The following is a 25,605-nucleotide window of genomic DNA, read 5'->3' as shown; positions in this document are numbered from 1 at the left end:
CCATTCCTTTTTTTGCTGTTCTTATTTTTAAATATTATGTATAATGTTAAGAACTATAGTGCTTTTGTAGAAGCAGTTTGTATAGACTATATCATCACTCATTTGTATCTGTATACTTTTTCTTGTTGTTAAAGGAACATTAAACCCACATTTTTTCTTTCAATATTCAGATAGAGAATACGATTTTAAACAACATTCAAATGTACTTCTATTATTTAATTTGCTTCATTCTTTAGATATTCTTTGTTGAATAAATAGCAATGCACATGGGTTAGCCAATCACACGAGCCATCTATGTGCAGCCACCAATCAGCAGCTTCCGAGCCTATCTAGATATGCTTTTCAGCAAAGAATATCTAGAGAAGGAAGCAAATTAGATAATAGAAGTAAATTAGAAAGTTGTTTAAAATTGCATGTTCTTTCTAAATCATGAAAAAAAAATGTGGGTTTCATGTCCCTTTAAGCATCTATTGACTCTTTTTAAATGACCCATTTATCTGTTTTGTAGATTCTGTGATAAGTTCCAGTTAATGTTAGTACAAAAAAAATGCACAGGATGTTGAGCTTAAAGCTTAATCCTAAATCAGATATTGTGGTCATTTTATATTTTTGAGACTTGTTTTCTTTTATGTAGTAATAATAATTATTTTTTATATGATCTAAGTCAATTTTTATAGTTATTAATATGTGAGTTCTTTCATGGACTGGACATTTAACAGTGCTACTTGAGAAAGATAGTGCACAAAAATCATGTACATTTTCAACATGTCAAAATTATATAAACTTTTACGTTTTTAAACTATATGCTTTTTCTATTGATAGTGAGACATTATTAAAGAGATTCCTGATGATACTACTAACTACTGGTAGTCCAAATACTTAAAGGGACAGTAAATGCAAAATGTACTCTTACATAATTCTGCACATAGCGCCCGTGGAGCGCTTTTGAAAAAGAAGACACAATCAAAAGATCCTGGAGAGGAGACTAGGTAAGTTAAACTTTGAGAGGTAAAATCTCTAAAATCTTTAGATTTTTAAACCTGTCGCTAAGATAATGTTACATAATTCTGCACTATGTGCAGAATTATGTAACATTATTTTTTGCATTTACTGTCCCTTTAATAAACCATGAAATAGCACTGCTGAAGCTGAAACAAATCTGCTGTTTCTAGTTTGGCTATTTTAATTTTAAACCTATGCATATGATCACATAAGTTTATACATGGAAATGATAATCCATGGAAATAATTTATAATACAGTTCCTTGCAATTCCTACGTAATAGTCTAAAATGAAAAAACCCTGTAAGATGTATTATTATTATAAGATTTTACAATCATGTCATCAAAAGACAATATTAGTTATACAAAGAAAGAAGACACCATATTTTAAACAGATTAAAAAATATGACCCTTAAGAACTTTTACATATAGATGTTGTCAATATAAAGTACTACAAGTACCTCATTCTGTTCTTCATGTTCCAGTATAGCCTGCAAAAATGCCCTCCTTTCGTGGCTTGAAGATTTTTGATCAAACATTCCAGCCTGGATAACCTTCTGATCAACATTCAGCTTGTACTTGGCAGCTGCAAGAATTTTTTCCTCTACACTGTTCACAGTGCACAAACGCAATACTCGTACTTCATTTTGCTGACCAATTCGGTGGGCTCGGTCTTGTGCCTGCAAATCCTGAAGAAAAAAAGAAAAAAAAAAGGCCATGTGAAGTAAACAAAAGAAGAAAGAATGCACAAAAAAAAAGAGAGAAGTAATATTATTTTGCACTTTTGTCATGTGTACTGGTTGACTTCTAACAGTATAGATTGTAAAAGTCACATTATTTTTTAAATTTCCCGCTTTCTTAAAATAGCAGGCATGAGTAGGATAGCGCTGCACGCTGTTATTGTACATCAACAGGCACGGACAAACAGGCATGAGGAAAAGCTGTGCTGAAGGCATCGGCCCGGTCGGAAAGAAGAGCGCTAAGGATTTTCGTCCGGCTCTCTGCATTTCTAAGCTCCTTATCTTGACGGTTCCAGTGCTTGGTCAGTATATATTGAGCAATACAGTGCATATTTTTACAATAAATATACCGAATATCACAAAGAAAAAAATGTGAAATAAATGTGATAACAAAAATCATAAAAGGAAAACCAAATAAAGTTCTGAATCAAGGATATGTCTGTGTCCTCTGGATGAGTTTTTCAGCTTGTTAGCATTCCTCAGTGAGATCCCATAAAAAAGGAAACAGAAAATTGCAACATAGTGTGAATCTGTAATGGCACTTTGAGGAAGTAGTTGTTTTGTAACAAATGACTACTCACATTTGTTGGAGCTTTCCACTAAGCTCAAGGATATGCGCACTCCCACTTTATACTGATGGGAAAACAGTACACTAGGCAAAACTTGGATACAAATTTATTTTAAAATATATAAAAGCGTCACATAAGCCTTGATAACACCACAATGTAAGGGTACAAAAGCAGATATGCTGTAACAAATGCTTCAAATCGCCAAACTTGCAAAGAGGTAAATGGATCAGCAGGAGTGTGACCGCTGAAACCAAAACCTTTTTAGTAGCAAGACAATAGCGCTAGGCCCCCAGGTGTCCTGGCTAGTGTAGAGACGCAATAAAACTCAATATAGAACAGTTCAGTTCCGACGTACGTTTCGCTGGTGTGCTTTGCACACCAGCGAAACGTACGTCGGAACTGAACTGTTCTATATTGAGTTTTATTGCGTCTCTACACTAGCCAGGACACCTGGGGGCCTAGCGCTATTGTCTTGCTACTAAAAAGGTTTTGGTTTCAGCGGTCACACTCCTGCTGATCCATTTACCTCTTTGCAAGTTTGGCGATTTTAAGCATTTGTTACAGCATATCTGCTTTTGTACCCTTACATTGTGGTGTTATCAAGGCTTATGTGACGCTTTTCTATATTTTAAAATAAATTTGTATCCAAGTTTTGCCTAGTGTACTGTTTTCCCATCAGTATAAAGTGGGAGTGCGCATATCCTTGAGCTTAGTGGAAAGCTCCAACAAATGTGAGTAGTCATTTGTTACAAAACAACTACTTCCTCAAAGTGCCATTACAGATTCACACTATGTTGCAATTTTCTGTTTCCTTTTTTATGGGATCTCACTGAGGAATGCTAACAAGCTGAAAAACTCATCCAGAGGACACAGACATATCCTTGATTCAGAACTTTATTTGGTTTTCCTTTTATGATTTTTGTTATCACATTTATTTCACAGTGCATATTTGTCTTTCTTGCAATCTATGTTTCTGCGGCTTTATTATTTTTGTGTCGGTCTAGCACCTTAGCACTCCTCTTCTTGTTTTTAGCTATGGGAGCGCTAATATCATCTTAGATAGTGCTGGGTAAGCAGGAAGAGGCACTGAAAGGGTGCTAGTGTGCAAAAGGGAGAGAGTTAACTCTCTCTTTGCCACGCAGTATTGGCGCTCTTTAATTCTTTCTTTTGTGAGTGGGACCACTTTTCATGCTCTCCTATCGCTCTTGTAGTTCATTACTCGAGGGGGTAATGTACCTAAGCCAGGAGCAGGGGGTCTTACTCTGTTGTAGCTACCTTGTACAGAGGAATAGTACTTGAATGCAAAGTACAAATGTTTATTTGCACCCTCTTATCACTTAGTGTATTCTGTTTCAGGTGTGTTAGATGCAGTTTCAGTATATACTGTTTTTTAGCAAACCTGTACATATTTCTCTTAGAGGCTGCACAACTACTTATTTAGGGGCACAATGGCCATAGATATTCTGTACCATGGAAATTTCCCACACTCTTAGCATTGTTAGGGTGTTCTTTCTTTCTCGTGGGTATTGGGGCCATACTCAGTAGAGGTGCATTAATATATATACACCTTATGTTTGGGCAGTCCTTCTACACTGTGTGCAGAATTATTAGGCAAATTAGTATTTTGACCACATCATCCTCTTTATGCATGTTGTCTTACTCCAAGCTGTATAGGCTCGAAAGCCTACTACCAATTAAGCATATTAGGTGATGTGCATCTCTGTAATGAGAAGGGGTGTGGTCTAATGACATCAACACCCTATATCAGGTGTGCATAATTATTAGGCAACTTCCTTTCCTTTGGCAAAATGGGTCAAAAGAAGGACTTGACAGGCTCAGAAAAGTCAAAAATAGTGAGATATCTTGCAGAGGGATGCAGCACTCTTAAAATTGCAAAGCTTCTGAAGCGTGATCATTGAACAATCAAGCGTTTCATTCAAAATAGTCAACAGGGTCGCAAGAAGCGTGTGGAAAAACCAAGGCGCAAAATAACTGCCCATGAACTGAGAAAAGTCAAGCGTGCAGCTGCCAAGATGCCACTTGCCACCAGTTTGGCCATATTTCAGAGCTGCAACATCACTGGAGTGCCCAAAAGCACAAGGTGTGCAATACTCAGAGACATGGCCAAGGTAAGAAAGGCTGAAAGACGACCACCACTGAACAAGACACACAGCTGAAACGTCAAGACTGGGCCAAGAAATATCTCAAGACTGATTTTTCTAAGGTTTTATGGACTGATGAAATGAGAGTGAGTCTTGATGGGCCAGATGGATGGGCCCGTGGCTGGATTGGTAAAGGGCAGAGAGCTCCAGTCCGACTCAGACGCCAGCAAGGTGGAGGTGGAGTACTGGTTTGGGCTGGTATCATCAAAGATGAGCTTGTGGGGCCTTTTCGGGTTGAGGATGGAGTCAAGCTCAACTCCCAGTCCTACTGCCAGTTTCTGGAAGACACCTTCTTCAAGCCGTGGTACAGGAAGAAGTCTGCATCCTTCAAGAAAAACATGATTTTCATGCAGGACAATGCTCCATCACACTCGTCCAAGTACTCCACAGCATGGCTGGCAAGAAAGGGTATAAAAGAAGAAAATCTAATGACATAGCCTCCTTGTTCACCTGATCTGAACCCCATTGAGAACCTGTGGTCCATCATCAAATGTGAGATTTACAAGGAGGGAAAACAGTACACCTCTCTGAACAGTGTCTGGGAGGCTGTGGTTGCTGCTGCACGCAATGTTGATGGTGAACAGATCAAAACACTGACAGAATCCATGGATGGCAGGCTTTTGAGTGCCCTTGCAAAGAAGGGTGGCTATATTGGTCACTGATTTGTTTTTGTTTTGTTTTTGAATGTCAGAAATGTATATTTGTGAATGTTGAGATTTTATATTGGTTTCACTGGTAAAAATAAATAATTGAAATGGGTATATATTTGTTTTTTGTTAAGTTGCCTAATAATTATGCACAGTAATAGTCACCTGCACACACAGATATCCCCCTAAAATAGCTATAACTAAAAACAAACTAAAAACTACTTCCAAAGCTATTCAGCTTTGATATTAATGATTTTTTTGGGTTCATTGAGAACATGGTTGTTGTTCAATAATAAAATTAATCCTCAAAAATACAACTTGCCTAATAATTCTGCACTCCCTGTATAATTTGCATAGTATTTTAAAATAATTTTTTTTTCTCCTTTGGGGTATAAGGTTGTACCCTTTATTTACTTATGCTAGAGCAGACTGGAACTGCTTTGATTAAGTTTGAACCTTTAATGCGTAGATCCATCATTTAAGATTATTTAAGATTTTGTAAAGTTTAATGCATTTTTTATTGAGAAATTTATGTTTAACAGTTATTTTAAAATTGCAATATTTCATGTCCAAAATCACGATATTTATTTTTTCGCATATCGCACAGCCCTAATATATATATATATATATATATATATATATATATATATATATATATATGTATGTCTATCAAAATGTATTCTTACCTAATAATAATAATGATGATGGTCCACAGTCCTCCATAACATATGGAATATATGGGAAAATGTAAACGAGTGGGGCCTGTGGATCGTCGTCATTTCAAAAGAAAAGAATTTTTCATCAGGTAAGTATAAATTGTTTTCTTTACTAAAATGATGATGATCCACAGTCCTCCATAACATATGGGATTAATACCCAAGCAGATGTTACGGAAAGGGTGGGATAATTTTTCTGGCAGTTCCTATTTAGCCAACACTGTGGCCTGAAGGAGTTTCCTGCCAAAAGCTGCTTGCGGAGAAGCAAAAACATCAAAGTGATAGCATTTGGAAAAAGTATGCAAGGAAGACCATATTGCAGAATTGCAAATCTGCTCCAAAGATGCATCATAATTAAAAACCCACAAAGTTGCAACAGCCCTTGTAGAACAGTTAGGAGGTGACTATTTTTGTATTTGTTTGAGCTAAGAGGCCCATGCTACCTAAGTAGCCTTCTCCCCCTTACAAGTCCCGGAGTAGTGAACAACCAAACTAGAAGATTATCTGAATTCTTAGGTAGCTTGAAGATTAAACTACAAAGAGTTAATATAATAGCTGCCCTAGAAGGATCTGGACACAAGGAAAGAACAACAATTTCCTGGATGATTTTTACAGCAGAAAAAATCTTAGGAAGAAAATCATATTTAGTGTGAAGTAAAGCCTTATCTTGTGAATATTTAATAAATGAGAATAACAGGACAAGGTTGAAAACTCAGAAACTCTCCAAGATTATAGATTGTTAACAGGAAAAGTACTTTCCAAGATAAAATATGTATATCAAAGGAATGCATTGGTTCAAAAAGAGGACCTTGTAATACTGAAAGCACTAAATTCAAATTCCAGGGTGGAGCAGATATTTGACCTTTTTAGGGAGCTAGGAGACAAACCCTTGTCAAGACCATCCTGTAAAAACTGAAGAATTCTGGGAATCCTAAAGAAATACCAAGAAAACTCTCTTGAAGAGCACCATTTAAAATATGTCTTCTAAATTTTGTGATAAATCTTTTGTGTCACAGATTTTCTTGACCGAAACAAAGTGTCAATGACTGAATCTGAGAAACTATGTTTCAAAACTAAGCATTCAATAACAACCCGTTAAACATTAGAGATCCTGATGGAAAATAGGACCTACTCAGAGGAAGAAGTCATAGAGGAGATGAGAACATCTACACTAGATCCGCATACCACATTCTGCGGGGTTCAGGCTGGAGCAAACAATATTACTGATGCGGACTCCTGTTTGATCCAAGCATGACTCTTGGAAGAAGAACAAATTAAGGAAACAGGTATGCTAGATGAAATTCCCATAGACATAGCAAGGTGTCTATCATGTGAGCCTTCGGATCTCTTGATCTCGCACAATACTTTGGAGCTTGTTGTTTTAAGTGAGAAGCCATCAAATCTAAGTCTGTGAAACCCCACTTAAGCACTAAGCGATCTAAAATGATAGAGAGACCACTCTTCTGGATGGAACAATTGAGGTAATCTACCTCTCTGAATTGCCTTTAGGGAGCAATGACTCTTCTCTGTCCAAGACAGAATCTGAGACACTTCCTGCATGGCCAGTGGATTGTGAGTATCCCTTTGATGATTTATGTAGGCCACAGCCGTGATATTGTCAGACTGAAAACGTGTAAACTTTTCCTCCTTCAAAAAGAGGCCAGGACTAAATAGCCTCGAAGTTCCAGATGGTAAACTCACCTCTAGAGGAGACCAGACCCTTTGCGCTCTTCAGCCTGAGAGACTGGCACCGACGTCACAATAGCCCATGACTGAGGAAGAAAGGATGCCCCAAGGGTTAAAGAAATACTTTTTGTTAACCAAGAGAGCGATTGTCTAACGGAAAAAATCCAAAACAATCCGTTGTTCCAAGTGTAGATAATTTTCTTTGACCACTGAGGTAGTATAGACAATTGATGGGTCTCAAATGAAGACGGGCAAAAGGAGCAGCTACCATAAGAACCACCAACTCCATGCACTGAGCTACTGATGGAAAGTGAGCCCTTTGAGGGAGAGACAAGCCATTTGAATCTTTAATTTGTGAAGGGTCCATCAGAAACAGATGCATAAGGACTGAGTCTATTATAACTCCTAGAAATGCTACCCTTGTAGCAAGATATAAAGAACTTTTGGGTATATTGATTCTACAACCATGGTCTTGGAGAAAGACAGAAGCTTGTGAATATGAGCAACAGCTAGTGACAGGGAAAAGGCATGCACTAGTATGTCGTCCAGATACAGTGACACTGAAATGCCCAGAGGTCTGATCACCACCAACATTGTACCCAACACCTTTGTGAAGATGTGTGGAGCCGTTGCCAGACTAAGCGGGAGAGTGACAAACTTATAGTGTTTGTCCAGATATGCAAACCTCAAGAACTGAATGATCATTGTGGAAACGGATGTGCAGATATGCATACTTGAGGTCTGCAGTAGCCTTAAACTGACCTTTTTGGATTAAGGGTAAAATTGTGTGGATTGCTCCCTAGAAAAGTGTGAACCCTGACAAACATGTTTAGGGCTGTTAAATCTGGGACAGGACTGTAAGTTACTTTGGACATTAAACAAATTGGAGTAAAACCCTTGACTCTGAGGGGACACTGGTACTGGGATTAATTATTCAGATATCATCCAAATCCTTGTATAAAGGCTACCGCCTCTGAAGATTTTTTTTGGAATATGAGACCACTGGTCAATGAGGAGGACTCTACATCAAAGAGAGCAAAACTAAATTTATGCTTACCTGATAAATTTCTTTCTCTTGTGGTGTATCCAGTCCACGGGTTCATCCATTACTTGTGGGATATTCTCCTTCCCAACAGGAAGTTGCAAGAGGACACCCACAGCAGAGCTGTCTATATAGCTCCTCCCCTAACTGCCACCCCCAGTCATTCGACCAAAGACAAGCAAGAAAAAGGAGAAACTATAGGGTGCAGTGGTGACTGTAGTTTAAAAATAAAAAACACCTGCCTTAAAGTGACAGGGCAGGCCGTGGACTGGATACACCACAAGAGAAAGAAATTTATCAGGTAAGCATAAATTTTGTTTTCTCTTGTAAGGTGTATCCAGTCCACGGGTTCATCCATTACTTGTGGGATACCAATACCAAAGCTTTAGGACACCGATGAAGGGAGGGACAAGGCAGGAACTTAAACGGAAGGCACCACTGCCTGCAAGACCTTTCTCCCAAAAATAGCCTCTGAGGAAGCAAAAGTATCAAATTTGTAGAATTTAGAAAAAGTATGAAGCGAAGACCAAGTCGCCGCCTTACAAATCTGTTCAACAGAGGCCTCATTTTTAAAAGCCCATGTGGAAGCTACCGCTCTAGTGGAATGAGCTGTAATTCTTTCAGGAGGCTGCTGGCCAGCAGTCTCATAAGCTAAATGGATTATGCTTCTCAGCCAAAAAGAAAGAGAAGATGCCGAAGCCTTTTGGCCTCTCCTCTGTCCAGAGTAGACAACAAACAATGCAGATGTTTGACGAAAATCCTTAGTAGCTTGTAAATAAAACTTTAAAGCACGAACCACGTCAAGATTGTGTAATAGACGTTCCTTCTATGAAGAAGGATTAGGACACAGTGACGGAACAACAATCTCCTGATTGATATTCTTATTAGATACCACCTTAGGAAGAAACCCAGGTTTGGTACGCAAAACTATGGAAGATCAGATAAGGGGAATCACACTGTAAGGCAGATAACTCTGAAATTCTACGAGCCGAAGAGATAGCTACCAAAAACAGAACTTTCCAAGATAAAAGCTTGATATCTATGGAATGCAGAGGTTCAAACGGAACCCCTTGAAGAACTTTAAGAACTAAATTTAAACTCCATGGTGGAGCAACAGGTTTAAACACAGGCTTAATTTTAACTAAAGCCTGACAAAACACCTGAACATCTGCCAGACGCTTGTGTAGAAGAATAGACAGAGCAGAAATCTGCTCCTTTAAGGAACTAGCTGACAATCCCTTCTCCAATCCTTCTTGGAGAAAGGATAATATCCTAGGAATCCTGACTTTACTCCATGAGTAACCCTTGGATTCACACGAATGAAGATATTTACACCATATCTTATGATAGATTTTCCTGGTGACAGGCTTACGAGCCTGAATTAAGGTATCAATGACCGACTCGGAGAAACCACGTTTTGACAAAATCAAGCGTTTAATCTCCAAGCAGTCAGCCGCAGAGAAATTAGATTTGGATGTTTGAATCGACCTTGGAGTAGAAGGTCCTGCCTCAGCGGCAGAGACTATGTTGGAAGGGATGACATGTCCACCAGATCTGCATACCAAGTCCTGCGTGGCCACACAGGTGCTATCAAAATCACCGAAGCTATCTCCTGCTTGATCTTGGCAATCAGACGAGGGAGGAGAGGAAATCGTGGGAACACATAAGCCAGGCTGAAGGACCAGGGCGCTGCTAGAGCATCAATCAGCGCTGCCTGGGGATCCCTTGACCTGGATCCGTAACAAGGAAGCTTGGCGTTCTGACGAGACGCCATCAGATCCAGTTCTGGTTTGCCCCATAGTTGAATCAGCTGGGCAAATACCTCCGGATGGAGCTCCCACTCCCCTGGATGAAAAGTCTGCCGACTTAGAAAATCAGTCTCCCAGTTCTCTACTCCTGGGATATGGATAGCTGAGAGATGGCAAAAGTGAACCTCTGCCCATAGAATTATCTTTGAAACCTCCAACATTGCCAGGGGGCTTCTTGTTCCCCCCTGATGGTTGATATAGGCTACAGTCGTGATATTGTCCGACTGAAATCTGATGAACCTGACCGCAGCTAGTTGAGGCCAAGCCTGAAGAGCATTGAATATCGCTCTTAGTTCCAGAATGTTTATCGGAAGGAGGGCTTCCTCCTGAGTCCATGAACCCTGAGCCTTCAGGGAGTTCCAGACCGCGCCCCAGCCCAGAAGGCTGGCATCTGTCGTCACTATAGTCCACTCTGGCCTGCGGAAACTCATTCCCCTGGACAGATGGACCCGAGATAACCACCAGAGAAGAGAATCCCTGGTCTCTTGATCCAGATTTAGCAGAGGGGACAAATCTGTGTAGTCCCCATTCCACTGATTGAGCATGCAAAGTTGCAGTGGTCTGAGATGTAGGCGGGCAAACGGAACTATGTCCATTGCCGCTACCATTAGGCCGATTACTTCCATACACTGAGCCACTGACGGCCGAGAAGTTGAATGAAGAGCACGGCAGGAAGTTAGAAGCTTTGATAATCTGAACTCTGTCAGAAATTTTTTTATTTCTACTGAATCTATCAGTGTTCCTAGGAAGGAAACTCTTGTGAGAGGGGAGAGAGAACTCTTTTCTTCGTTCACCTTCCACCCGTGAGACCTCAGAAAGGCCAGAACAATGTCCGTATGGGACTTGGCGATTTGAAAAGTCAACGCCTGTATCAGAATGTCGTCTAGGTAAGTAGCCACTGCTAGGCCCTGTGGTCTTAAAACCGCCTGTAGGGACCCTAGAACCTTCGTAAAGATTCTTGGTGCCGTGGCTAACCCGAAGGGAAGCGCCACAAACTGGTAATGCCTGTCTAAGAAGGCGAACCTGAGGAACTGATGATGATCTTTGTGAATCGGAATGTGGAGATAAGCATCCTTTAAGTCCACGGTAGTCATATATTGACCCTCCTGGATCATAGGGAGGATTGTTCGGATAGTCTCTATCTTGAAGGATGGGACCCTGAGAAAATTGTTTAGGATCTTGAGATCCAAGATTGGTCTGAAAGTTCCCTCTTTTTTGGGAACTATAAACAGATTTGAATAGAAGCCCTGCCCCTGTTCCTCCCTTGGAACTGGGTGGATCACTCCCATAACCAGTAGGTCTTGAACACAACGTAAGCATGCCTCTCTCTTTATCTGGTTTACAGATAATTGTGAGAGATGAAATCTCCCCCTGGGAGATGAAGCTTTGAAGTCCAGAAGATATCCCTGGGAAACAATCTCTAATGTCCAGGCATCCTGGACGTCTCTTGCCCAAGCCTGGGCGAAGAGGGAAAGTCTGCCCCCTACTAGATCCGGTCCCAGATCGGGGGCTACTCCTTCATGCTGTCTTAGAGGCAGCCGCAGGTTTCGTGGCCTGCTTCCCCTTGTTCAAAGCCTGGTTAGGTCTCCAGACTGGTTTGGACTGGGCGAAATTTCCCTCTTGTTTTGCATTAGAGGAAACTGAAGCTGCGCCACTCTTGAAGTTTCGAAAGGAACGAAAATTATTCTGTTTGGTCTTAACTTATTGGACCTATCCTGAGGAAGGGCGTGACCTTTTCCTCCAGTAATATCAGAAATGATCTCCTTCAGACCCGGCCCGAATATGGTCTGTCCCTTGAAGGGGATGTTACAAAGCTTAGACTTTGAAGTAACGTCTGCTGACCAGGACTTAAGCCATAGCGCCCTACGCGCCAAAATGGCAAAACCTGAATTCTTAGCCGTTAGCTTGGCTAAATGAAAACTGGCGTCAGAAATAAAGGAGTTAGCTAACTTAAGATCTTTAATCCTGTCTAGAATATCGTCTAGCGGGGTCTCCACCTGTAGAGTCTCCTCAAGAGACTCAAACCAAAAAGCCGCTGCAGCAGTAACTGGGGCAATGCATGCAAGAGGCTGGAGAATAAAACCTTGATGTATAAAAATTTTCTTAAGGAGACCCTCCAATTTTTTATCAATAGGATCTAGGAAAGCACAACTGTCCTCGACCGTCTGCCACGAGTCCCGTATGGCGGCATCTATGGGAAACATCTTTTTGAAAGCAGGAGGGGGAGAGAACGGCACACCTGGTCTATCCCATTCCTTATTAATAATTTCCGAAAACCTCTTAGGGACTGGAAAAACATCAGTGTAAACAGGCACTGCAAAGTATTTGTCCATTTTACACAATTTCTCTGGAACCACAATGGGGTCATAGTCATCCAGAGTCGCTAAAACCTCCATAAGCAATAAGCAGAGGTGTTCAAGCTTAAATTTAAACGCTGTCATTTCAGAATCAGACTGAAGTAACGCCTTCCCTGAGTCTGAAATGTCACCCACAGATAGAAGCTCACCTGTCTCGGCTTCTGAGCATTGTGAGGGTATATCGGACACAGGCATTAAAGCGTCAGAAAGCTCTGTATTAGTTCTAGCCCCAGAGCTGTCTCGCTTTCCTTGTAACCCTGGCAGTTTGGAGAATACCTCTGAGAGGGTAGCATTCATAACTGCCGCCATGTCCTGTAAGGTAAAAGAATTAGACGCGCTAGATGTGGGGAGAGCTAGATGGCATAATCTCCCTCTTTTCAGTCAGAGAATCCCCTGGAGATAAATCTTTAAGCGCCATAATATGGTCTTTATAGTTTATAGAAATATCAGTACATTTGGTAAACATTCTAAGCGGGGGTTCCACCATGGCTTCCAAACATATTGAACAAGGAGTTTCCTCTATGTCAGACATGTTTAACAGACTAGTAATGAGACAAGCAAGCTTGGAAAACACTTTAATAAAAGTGAAACAGCAATTAAACAAAAACGTTACTGTGCCTTTAAGAGAAAAAAACTAGCACTTAAACTGCAAAACAGTATAAAAATACAGTAAAGTCTTTGAAATTTTTACAGTGTGTGTAAGGGACTAAAGCAACATTGCACCCACTTGAAAATGGATGATTAACCCCTTAGGCCCCAAACCGGATTGAAAAACGTTAAAAAACGTTAAAAGTCAATTGAGCACCTTGACACAGCTCTGCTGAGGCTCCTACCAGCCCTCAAAAACGATTTTGTGCAGAAATAACACCTTTGAAATGGTCCTCAGATGCCAGAGGACTCCTCTAGGGAAGCTGGATGTATCAGTCTGAATTAAAACTGCGCAGTTAGAGCACTAAAATAGACCCCTCCCACCATGTACTGGATGCCAGAGGGGCCTTAAGAAAATACTCCTAGGAGTATCTGACTAGCCATGTGGAAACTAGGCCCCAAATAAAGACTTATCTCCCTCAGAGAAAAAACGTCATATTTATGAAATCATGTAAACGTTTTGTCACTAAGTAATATGATTATTAACATGAGTATTACCCTGTTTTGCAAGCATGATCCCAGTCGCTGTTAAATCACTGCATCAGGCTTACCTCAAATACACAAGGCTCTGTCAGCATTTTCTAGAACTTATTCATCTCTCTAGAAATAAAAATACTGAACATACCTCAAAGCAGGTAATCTGCAGACCGTTCCCCCAACTGAAGTTTTCCCATATTCTTCAGTTATGTGTGAAAACAGCAATGGACCTTAGTTACAAACCGCTAAGATCATCAAACCTCCAGGCAGAATTCTTCTTCTAATTTCTGCCTGAGAGTAAAACAGTACAACGCCGGTACCGTTTATAAATAACAAACTCTTGATTGAAGGTAAAACTACACTAAGTCACCACATATCTCTTGATACCTCCTTTCTTGTTGAGAGTTGCAAGAGAATGACTGTGGGTGGCAGTTAGGGGAGGAGCTATATAGACAGCTCTGCTGTGGGTGTCCTCTTGCAACTTCCTGTTGGGAAGGAGAATGTCCCACAAGTAATGGATGAACCCGTGGACTGGATACACCTTACAAGAGAAAACTCAATCTCTTGAAGGACAAAAGCAATCAGTCCGGATATCCAAACTAATTTTCCTGATGAATTCTAAAATATTTAGCCTGTCATGTGCACTTACTGACTAGAATTACAAATTCAGTGGAAGAAACTGAAAACAGGATACTTTGCTTAGCACTTAGTCCACAATGTGATCAATTACTAGTGGGAATATCACTCCTGGCCAGCAGGAGGAGGCAAAGAGCACCACAGAAGCCTCAGCCGAGGCAAAAGTATCAAATTTCTAAATTTTGAAAAAGTATGCAGATAAGACTAAAATGCAGCCTTGCAATCCGCTCCACAGAAGATTCATAGTTGAAAACCCAAAAAGAGGAGACAACCCTCGTGGAATGAGCTATAAGTCTCTCAGAAGGCTGCTAACCAGCAGTCTCAAGTAAAAAGAATTAAACTTCTCAACCATAAAAAAGAGAAGTAGCAGTAGCTTTACGACCCTATGTTCTCCTGAGAAACACAGAAACAGGGCAGAGGACTGGCGAAATCCTTAGTCGCCTGTAGGTAGAATTTCAAAGTACGCACAACATCCAGATTGTGCCACAAATATTCCTTATGAGAAGAAGGAACAACCATTTCCTATCTAAAACCACTTAAGGAAGAAAACCCAACTTCAAACGAAGAATCACATTAGCTGCATGAAAGATAAGATAAGGCGATCACACTGCAAAGCCGAGTGTTCCCAAAAGAACAAAAAGAAACAAAGCCTTCCATGATAATAACTTAATATCTATAGAATGCAAAGGCTCAAACGGAGCCTGCAGCAAAAATCTTAGAACAAAGTTAAGTTTCCAAACAGGAGCAACAGTCTTAAACTCAGGCCTGATTCTGTCCAAAAGATAGAACATCTGGCACATCCGCCAAACGTGAGAAACAATTTTTTCTCCAGACCTTCCTGGATAAAGGACAAAATCCCAGGAATCCTGACCTGACTTCAAAAGAAACAGAAACAGGCTTTCGAACCTGCATTAAGGTCATAAGACAGACTCAGAAAAAACACGATTATAAAGAGCCAATCTCCAATCAGCTTCAGAGAAACTAGATCTGGAAGAAGGAATGGACCCTGAAAAAAGGACCTTCCTCAGAAATAACTTCCAGGGTGGAAGAGATGACATCTTCACTAGGTCTGTATACCAGGTCCTGCGAATCCATGCAGGAGCTATTAGAAGTACTGATGCTCTCTCCTGATTGATACGAGCAATGACTCGTTAAAAGAGAGCATACAGAGGAAACAGGAATGCTAGACTAAATTCCCAAGGAACCGCAAGAGCAACTATCAGTCTGTGGATCTCATGACCTTGAACCGTACCATGGAAGCGTGGCGTTGTGTTGAGATGCCATCAATTCAATTCCAGCCCACCCATTTGAAGGTTAACCTGGAAAACAGCAACGGATGAAGAACCCACTCCCCGGAATGAAAATTCTGTCTGCTCAGGAAGATCTCTTCCCAGATGTCCACTACTAGAATGTGGAAGACAGACAGACAGTCATTGTGAGCTACCACCCACTGAACAAAAACGAGCCACCTCCTTCATGGCTAAGGAACCCAGTTCCCCCCCGAGCCACTGAGGTGAAATTGTCCTACTGAAACCTGATAAACCGGCTAAGGACAACTGAGGACAAGCCCTCAGAGCATTAAAATACACAAATTGCTCTCCAATCCATAGATGTTAATAGGGAGAACAGACTCCTCTTGAGTCCAGAGTCCTTGTGCCTTAAAGAGTTCCAGACTGCTCCCCAGCTCAGCAGGCTGGCGTCCGTGGTAACAATCACCTAGGAATGTCTCTAGGAACATGCGTCCTGAGACAGATACTCCTGAGAAACTCTTAAAGCTGAACCAGATCTAACCTCTAAGGGAGATCCATTAACTGAGCATGAATAACTGCAGAGCTCTCAAATGGACTTGAGAAAAAGGGATGACATCCCTGGGACTCACAGACCAATTACCTCCATACATTGAGCCACTGAAGAGTAAAAGGGAAAATCAGCAACTGCTGAATTTAAACTCCCAATCCTCTGGATACAGGATTGCTAAACTATCTACTGGACTACTATAGCTTGCTGTAGGCCGAACAGTAGACTTTAGAGAGAGGTAAGAGAAACAAATCTTTGATTGTCTGACCTCCTAGATAGAGAATCTAATAAGGTCCCCAAAAAAATTCACCCTTGTAGTTGGACCAAGGTAACACTTTTAATACCAGAAGTGGAGTACAAACCCACATGGATGTTAAGCCCAAAGCCTTAACCACTCGGTCATCCTGGTACCTGACGAATCTCAGAAACTTGAGAAGATCCCTGATAATGGGAACAAGGATATACACATCCTCCAGGTTTATGTTCGTCATGAACAGACCCTCTTGAAGCAAAGGAGTAAGGATACTACTTTGGAGGACTGTACTCTGAGAAACTTAAGGTATATACCTAAATTCCGTTCCCTGGCTGGAACTGGAACTATCCCTCCCAGAAAGGAAGATCTTGAACCCAGTTCAAGAAAGCCTCTCATCATACCTGGACTACAGAAACTCTAGAGACTATCCCTGCAGAAAGAGGGAAAGGAAGACTATCCTTTAGTCTACTCCCCTTGACGTGTGGTAGAAAATACCCTATTCCACCCATAATATCAAAGGTAAAGTCTACTAGACCAGGTCCAAACAGAGTCTCACCCTTGTAAGGAAGAGCCAGAAGCTTGTACTTGGAGGAAACCTTAAATTCACATTATGTCAGAGTCAGTAAAGTTAAGATTGGATTCAAATCCCAGGATTCAGTTTAAGCCTGAGCCTCCATAGGGAGTTAACTCCGTTAAGGAGATTAACCCCTAAGTCCCCAATCACATGTCAAATGAAGTGACAGCCCACTGCCAAGAATATCCCTCAGTAAGGATTTTTTGTTTTTACTTTTTGGGTTCTTAACCCATTCAGTGCCAGCCTCCTAGCCCCAGAAGACAAAAGGCACTTACCTACACATCCAGCTGTCTAGCAGGAAGACAGCTCTGACAGTATGGAAGGACGCCACTCCTTACAGGGACCTGTGGAAAAAAGAAAGAACAGAATAAACATACTCTGTCTTTATATATCAGGGCAGCAACATGTTAGGAAAACGCAGTGAAGCCCACATCACACGTTCCTAACTGCTTTAAATCCACCACTGTTCTACTGAAAAGACTAACGTGAAATACAGCTAGACCCAATATTGAAAAGGAAAGATCAGAGTAAACCTACTCTGGCTTTCTAATATAATAAAATCTTGATTGAAATGAAGTAAATCCAATTGTCTACAGACACCAAAAACTTCACCTCCTCCATGCACCGAAGGTAAAGAGAATGACTGGGGATTGTGGGAAGGGGAGTGATACTTAAACGCTTTGCTGTGGTACTCTTTGCCTCCTCCTGCTGGCCAAGAGTGATATTCATACTAGTAATTGATGACGTTGTGGAGAAACAACACTTTCCATGAAAGTAGTTTAATGTCCAATTTATGCATACGTTCAAAAGGAGGAGCCTGTAAAACTTTTAATACTAGGTTAAAACTCCAAGGAGGAGAAATAGGCCTAATTGCAGGTTTAGAGGCCTATTTATCATATGTCTGTCAGACCTGTCGGACAGTGCGGATCAGGTACGCTCTCCGTATTCAGCATTGCACCAGCAGCTCTTGTGAGCTGCTGGTGCAACGCCGCCACCTGCAAACTCGCGGCCAATAGGCCGCCAGCAGGGAGGTGTCAATCAACCCAATCATACTCGATCGGTTTGAATTCCGGCGATTCCTGTCCGCCTCATCAGAGCAGGCGGACAGGGTTATGGAGCAGCTCCATAACTTGTGTTTCTGGCGAGTCTGAAGACTAGCCAGAAACACGTGGCGTCAAGCTCCATTCGGATCTTGATAGATAGGCCCTTTAATCTGGATTAAAGCCCGAACAAAACAATGAATATCTGGAAGATTAGCAATCTTTCTATGAAATAATACAGAAAGAACAGATATTTGTTCTTCCAAAGAACTGGCAGTTAAATCTTTATCTAAACCATCCTGCAAAAACTGAAGAATTACAGAAATTCTAAAAGAATGCCAGGAATAATTATGGTTGGTACACCATTAAATATTTTTTTTCCCCAAACTTTGTGATAGTTTTCCTAGAAACAGGCTTGCGAGTCTGAATTAGTGTTAATCCTCTATGACTGAGAACTAGGTGTTAAATTTCCTTGCTATCAAGTGTAGAGACTTTAGATCTGGATGGAAAAAAAGACCTTGAGAAAGAAGGTCTGGCCTTAGAGGAAGAGGCCATGGCGGACAAATGGATATTCTGACCAGGTCCGTATACCAAATCCTTTGGGGCCACACAGGGGCTATTAGGATTACAAATGACTGTTCCAATTTTATCTTGGAAATCACTCTGGTGAGTAGGGTCAGAGGGGGAAATATATAAGCTGGCTGGAAACACCAAGGAACTGCAATAGAATCCAATGTCTGTGCCTGAGGATCGCTGGACATCGGAAAGGTACCGGGGAAGTTCGTTGTTCAAACGAGAGGCCATCAGATCTATTTCTGGTAGGCCCAGTTTTTTACAATTAGATAGAATACATCTTGGTGTAGAGACCACTCTTCTGGATGTAGGGACTGACGACTGAGGTAGCCTGCACCCGGGATGTGAGTCACAGTGATGAGGCAGGAATTGGTGTCTGCCCAAAAGAGGATTTGAGATACTTCTATCATGGCTAGGGATCTGTGAGTTCTCCCTTGATTATTGACAGCTGTAACATTGTCTATTTGAAAATGGAGATAAGGCTCCCTTTTCAATAGAGACCAAGCCTGAAAAGGGCACAGACATCCAAAACATTGATTGGTAACCTCGAGTCCCGAGGATTCCAAACTCATTGTGCTGTCAGAGACCACAAGACAGCTCCCTAACCCAAAAGACTTGCATCTGTGGTAATCACAGACCAGGTAGGACAAGCAAAAGAAGCCCCCTGAATAATAGCCTGGTGATTCAGTCACCAAGTCAGGAATAGGTGCGTCCTGGGATCTAAGAATATCACTTGGGAAATCTGAGTATTATTCTTGCACTATTGGTGTAGCATACAAAGCTGAAGAGCTCTCATATGAAATTGAGCAAATAGAATTGTGTCCAAAGCTGCAATCATGAGGCCTAGTACTTCCAAACACAGAGCTGAAGGGAAAGAGAAAGACTGAAGGTTCAGACAAGCTAATATCAATTGTATTCGTCTCTGTTCTGTCAGGGAAACAGTCATGGACATTGAATCTATCTGGAAACCTAAAAAGGTAACCTTTGTCTGAGGAATCAAGGAACTCTTTGGTAAATTGATCCTCCGACCAGGTCTTTGAAGAAACAACAATAGTTGTTTTGATTGAATTTCTGCTAAATAAGATTGAGCTTGTACCAAGATATCATCCAGGTAAGGAAATACTGTAATACCTTGAGCTCTGATTACAGACAAAAGGGCACCCAGTACTTTGGTAAAAATTATTGGAGCTGTAGCTATACTAAATAGAAGGGCAGAAAAGAAAACCTCAGAAACTGGTAATGTTATGGGTGAATTGGGATGTGAAGGTAAACATCCTGTAAATCCATTGTGGACATAAAGTGACCTTGTTGAAAAAAAGGCAGAATAGACCTGAACGTTTTGATTTTAAAAGTTATTATTGAAACCAATTAATTTTTTAGAGTTTTCAGATACAAAATTGGTCTCAAAGAGTCTTCCATCTTTGGTACAATGAAGAAATGTGAATAAAATCCCGTTCCCTGATCCTGTAAAGGAACTGGAACAATTGCTCACATATTTTCCAGATCTCAGACATATTGAAGAAAAGCTTGAGCTTTTATTAGATGTTTTGGATTATGGGTTAGAAAAAACCTTCATATGGGAGGTCTTGTTTTGAATCCAATTTGATATCTCTGAGAAATAATGTTTTGAATCCAGGAATTTTGGACAGATTGTAACCAAGCTTTCTGAAAAAGGTTTAATCTGCCCCCTACCAGTAATACCGGATTGAGGGCCGTACCTTCATGTGGTCTTAGAGGCTGGATTAGATTTCCTATTCTGTTTGGATTTGTTCCAATTTAAAGTGGGACTCCAGACTGAGCCAGAGGGTTTAAGTGAGGAGTCAGTTTTCTGTTCTCTATTCTGATGAAAGGAACGAAAACAATTAGGATCTTGGGGAAGAAAAGCTCCTTTACCAATAGTAGAAATAATAGAATTCATTTGAGACCCAAACAATTTTTTTCCTTACAAGGAAAGAGATAATAATCTAGTTTTAGACAGCATGTCTGCATTCCAGGATTTAAGACGCAGGGCTTTCCTGGTAAGTATAGCTAGAGACATGCTTTTGATTTTAATTTTCATAATATCAGATATTGCATCGCAAATAAAATTGTTTGCATTCTGAAGTAAAACCAATACATTAGAATATTCAGGGTTAGTGGATAACTGTTGTGCAAGGCTGGTTAGCCAGAAAGTAGAAGCAGCAGCCACATGTTTTCGATTGTGTGTAATAATGAGCGGTCTTGTTAACCCGAGCGTGTTGACGCATGCTTCTAACAGTTAAAGGGACAAGAAACCCCAAAAATGTATTTCATGATTTGGATAGAACTTACAATTTTAAACAACTTTCCAATGTACTTTTATTATCAAATGTGCTTCATTCTTTTCGGTTATCCTTTGCTGAAGGAACAGCACTGCAGTACTGGCAGCTAGATGAATACATCTTGTTAGCCAATCACAAGATACAGATGTATCCAGGCATCAATTAGCGGCTAGCTCCCACTAGTGTAGGATATGTGTGTATTATTTTTCCACAAGGGATAACAAGAGAAAAATATCAGTGTAATAAATAAAATGATAAATCACAATTCAATACAAAAAAAAGTGAACTTTGTGAATTTAGTGAAAACATTTATGTGTAAATAGATACACTGTTCCAGATTTCCCCTTGAGGACAATTTGGGTCAGTGCATCCATTTACACAGAAATATACTTTCCCATAGACATTCCTACACTTAGTAGCAGACAGCCAAACCTGTACTGAAACATATCAGCAAAGGTAATTAGGTATTAGGAGTATAATGTCAATCTGTAAAGGGAGGTAGAAGACGAGTCCCTACAATCGAATTTACAGAGAGCCTATTAAGGATTTCCTATGAGGAAAAATAATAATAATAATAATATATATATATATATAAATATATATATATATATATATATATATATATATAGCTCTATATTGTACAAAAAACCCATAGGCTATATACAGAAATATTTATTTATGAATAAATAGAACATATTCTGCTATGTGCAGAACATTGGAATGTGAAATATTCATATTTTTATTCCAAGTTCTTTTTATTGAGAAACCATATAGATCACAGTATATCAAACATATGAAAACTTTAAAACAACGTTCATAGATGATACAATACGAATGATTGTTAACAGACATAGGTTCTCAGTTTTGATACTCAAGTGAGTACATTTTACATATAATTTATACAAAATTAACAGCGGGGAGTTAATTAGAAATCTACTTGTAATCTAGCACATAATAGGTATAAAAGAGATACCAATAGATTTTCTCTCTAAAGGATCTCTACTCTTGTACTATAATTCAGAGTAATCCTGCACGACTGCATTTGGAATTAAACATGCTGAGTAATATGCTTGAAAGGTATATACCTAGAGGAGAATATATTATAACATTGTGTACACTAGTAGCTCAGAACATAAAGGGCCAGATTATGAGTGGAGCACAAACGTTTGCGCTCAAGCTGGTATTACAAATTTAATAACACATGATTAAGGTTATTTGACCGAAATGTCGTGTTGCTGTGTTTGGTTATGTCCCCATAAAGAAGATTTTATACTATTTCCTGGATGGTTCTGTTTCTTTTTTGGATTTTGATGATTATTTGAGGTCTATGGCAGGACCTTGGAACGTGCACCTCTACATAGACTGATGCTGTGTCCATTCTTTGATTATTACAAATTTAAAGTAAAAGTGATTACTTGAGCACAATTCAATTTAAAGGTTAAATTCAGGTTAAATTAAATTTTCATGATTCAGATACAGCATGTAATTTTAAACAACTTTCCAATTTACTTCCATTAAAAAAAATGTGCACAGTCTTTTATATTTACACTTTTTGAGTCACCAGATCCTACTGAGCATGTGCAAGAATTCACAGACTATACGTATATATATTTGTGATTGGCTGATTGCTATCACATGGTACAAGGGGAGTGGAAATATACATAACTTTGAAAATTGTTATAAAAAAAAATCTACTACTCATTTGAAGTTCAGACTAAGTGCTATTGCATTGTCTTGTTATCTTGCATTTGTTGATTATGCAAATCTAATGTGTTGACTGGTCCTTTAATACTCATCGAATTAGCGATTCCTCAGAGCTGTGGTTAACTGTTTTGCGAAAGAAAAAATTGTCACAAAACACATCAAAAATACATTACGAAGTACAGTAACACTATCTAATAAAAATTATTTATAAAAAATATTGCACACAAAAGTTATATGGCTCAAAGACATGAGGTCTTAGAAAAAAAAGGCAGGCTTTAACAATGATATATACATATATATCTCTAAAGACGGATATGTATGTATTTAAATATGTCTATAAATGTGTACAGATGTATTTATATGTGTGTATATGTATTTACATATATATATATATATATATATATATATATAAACACATAAATACATATGTACACATATATAGACATATATACAGGAGCCCTCGGTTTACGCCGGTTCAATTTGCCCCGTTTCAGAATAACAACTTTTTTCCCCCAGTCATGTGACTGCTATTGAAAAGCATTGAAAAGCAGTGCACTAATTAAAATAGCCAGTAGGTGGAGCTGTCCACTTGTGTTGCAGCAAAGTTATGCAAGCTTAGCAGACTTAAATTAATCTGTGTACACAGAACAGACCTTAGCTATCGAGCAACAAGATCTAGCAGCCACTTCCCTATTATCTTCCTGCCCAGCTGCTTGAGGTGAGGGTGCCTAACTGCCTATTAATCACTTGAGATTAAAATGCATAGAATAGGTGCAGACACAATGTTATCTAGGGTGCAAAAAGGAGGCGCTGGTTCACTGTGAATCCTCTCTGTGTACTTCACTTGCGCTCCACTGTCTTTGAACTTTCCATCAGGAGAAGGATACTCCTAGTCAGATAGAGGATTATGCTGAGATATTTTTATAGGACACCGTATAATGGTGTATAAATACTCACAGCTTAAATCTGGATAAATGGCTCCTAGGTGTGCAAAGAATGGACTTCACCAGCTTTCTCATATAAAAGCAATATTTATTATGCCCAACGCGTTTCAACGGACCCAGCCGTCTTTTTCAAGAGCTTTCACAATTTAAAAGTGCTTTACAACCAAGCATACCTTTTCGCAACACAGGCGGTCTTTAAATACATGATCAAAAGCGCTACCCGTTACTCCATTGGTTGAGGCCGGGTTTACACTCGATAAAACACATAAATCTACAAATAAAACCTGAAGCAAAAAACAGTTAACGTTTTCTAAAATTCATCCATTAATCAATACATACGGTATAATAAAATTTTTAATAAAATATAGTTGCTTATGGAAGTTTCTTTGCCGTGTAGTTCCCTTTCGAGCCGTATCTTCTTTAATAGTCTACTATCAGGTTCGTTCAAGGATAGCGTGATCACATTATGTTCAAAGTCCAATCAGAATCGTCCCAGTTAGAACAGTATTATTCTACTAGCATCTGTTATAAATGCCGTTATGGGCTAAGTGACAGATGAAAAAGAGATTTGCATTAGAGACAGTGGAGCGCAAGTGAATTACACAGAGAGGATCCACAGTGAACCAGCGCCTCCTTTTTGCACCCTATATCTTCTAAACAGGCTTCAGGAGAGACTGTGGGAAGGCAGTGGTTCAATCATTGAAGGAAAGTATCAATCCATACTATATGTACCTTTGTTTTTAAGTGTCCAATATTATCTAACATGCTAACAATGCAGAGAACTGTTTGCAGAAAAATGCAAGTAAAAAAATGTTTTTGTTCATTAAACTTAGTTTGATGATACAGTCTGTTGTGTGATTATTTAATTAGGTTTATAATGCTGTTTAGCATTTAAAGCCTTCATTTCAAAGCTTTAAAAATAATGTATTAGGTGTTACTTATGTCAATTTTGAGAGGGGCCTGGAACCTAACTCCCTCACTTCCCATTGACTTACATTATAAACTGGGTTTTAGGGGCGGAGTCTGGCCACACATTAGAAGGGCTCTCAATACCCACATAGGCAAAAAATAAATAACCCAGCTTTTTACCCTTTCCCTTAACCCAAATTTTGGTGGATCACCTTGAAAATGGGGAGCTGCTCTATGTGAGCTGAAAATACAGAGGAGGAACCTGAAATATACTTGAGAGCGCCGGCCAGACAGGTGCGCACTTGAGGCCTAGCCTTACTACAACCCCCTTGTCAAATAGCGGTGGATCCCCCTCGGGAGCGCTATATAGGAAGGAACAGAAACACCTCACTGACAACCTCATCAGCCGGGTGTAGCCGAAGGACACCGGGGCACATCAACACAGTTGGAGGACTCAGCCTTCATACCGGAACACAGCTTACCGGGAGGGGAAGGGGGGGCCTGGCGAAACTGCGCCACAGACAGAGATCTACAGATCGCAACGGATAGCCCTGAGATACTGGTGAGCTGAGCGCAATGTCTTTCTCCCTGGGATAGCACCGATCCTTTGGTGAGAGGGGCTATGTCTTTTTCTCCCCTTATCCATTGCGCAGCACTCCCGGTCCCTTCTGAATAACTGTGTCTCACCGAGAGTTTTAGGTCTGAGATTCTGCTGACAGGAGGGTGGCTAATTAACAGAGTGCAGAGACAGACCTAATGCCACAAACGGCATCATATCACAAGGGATTGTCCATGTAATAAACACTGTTTACACCATACATACAAGGGTGGTGCTTTTTACTTTGCCCACTGAAAGCCTAATAAAAACGGACAGGGAACTTTATTGTAAAAATACTTGAGGGGTGACCAAGCAACTTGCAACGGTATAAACTGGGATTTAATTTACAATGGTTTCGATTTATAACCATTCCTTCTGGAACCTAACCCCAGCGTAAACTGAGAGCTACCTGTATATATATATAC

At 40.1% G+C, this 25,605-nt stretch overlaps 1 protein-coding gene across 1 annotated transcript in view; it reads right to left on the bottom strand.

Annotated features, from left to right (window-relative positions):
* Positions 1-25,605, bottom strand: part of SMARCA2 (SWI/SNF related, matrix associated, actin dependent regulator of chromatin, subfamily a, member 2) — a 1,314,671-nt gene that overhangs the window by 366,451 nt on the left and 922,615 nt on the right. The window contains exon 29 of the mRNA XM_053702540.1: positions 1,462-1,689. Within this exon, the coding sequence (XP_053558515.1) occupies positions 1,462-1,689 (228 nt within the window). The remainder of the gene's footprint in view (positions 1-1,461; positions 1,690-25,605) is intronic.

The sequence above is a fragment of the Bombina bombina genome, chromosome 2 (assembly GCF_027579735.1).
Source record: "Bombina bombina isolate aBomBom1 chromosome 2, aBomBom1.pri, whole genome shotgun sequence".
NCBI classification, from domain to species: domain Eukaryota; kingdom Metazoa; phylum Chordata; class Amphibia; order Anura; family Bombinatoridae; genus Bombina; species Bombina bombina.
This window is presented reverse-complemented; position numbering and strand designations above follow the sequence as displayed.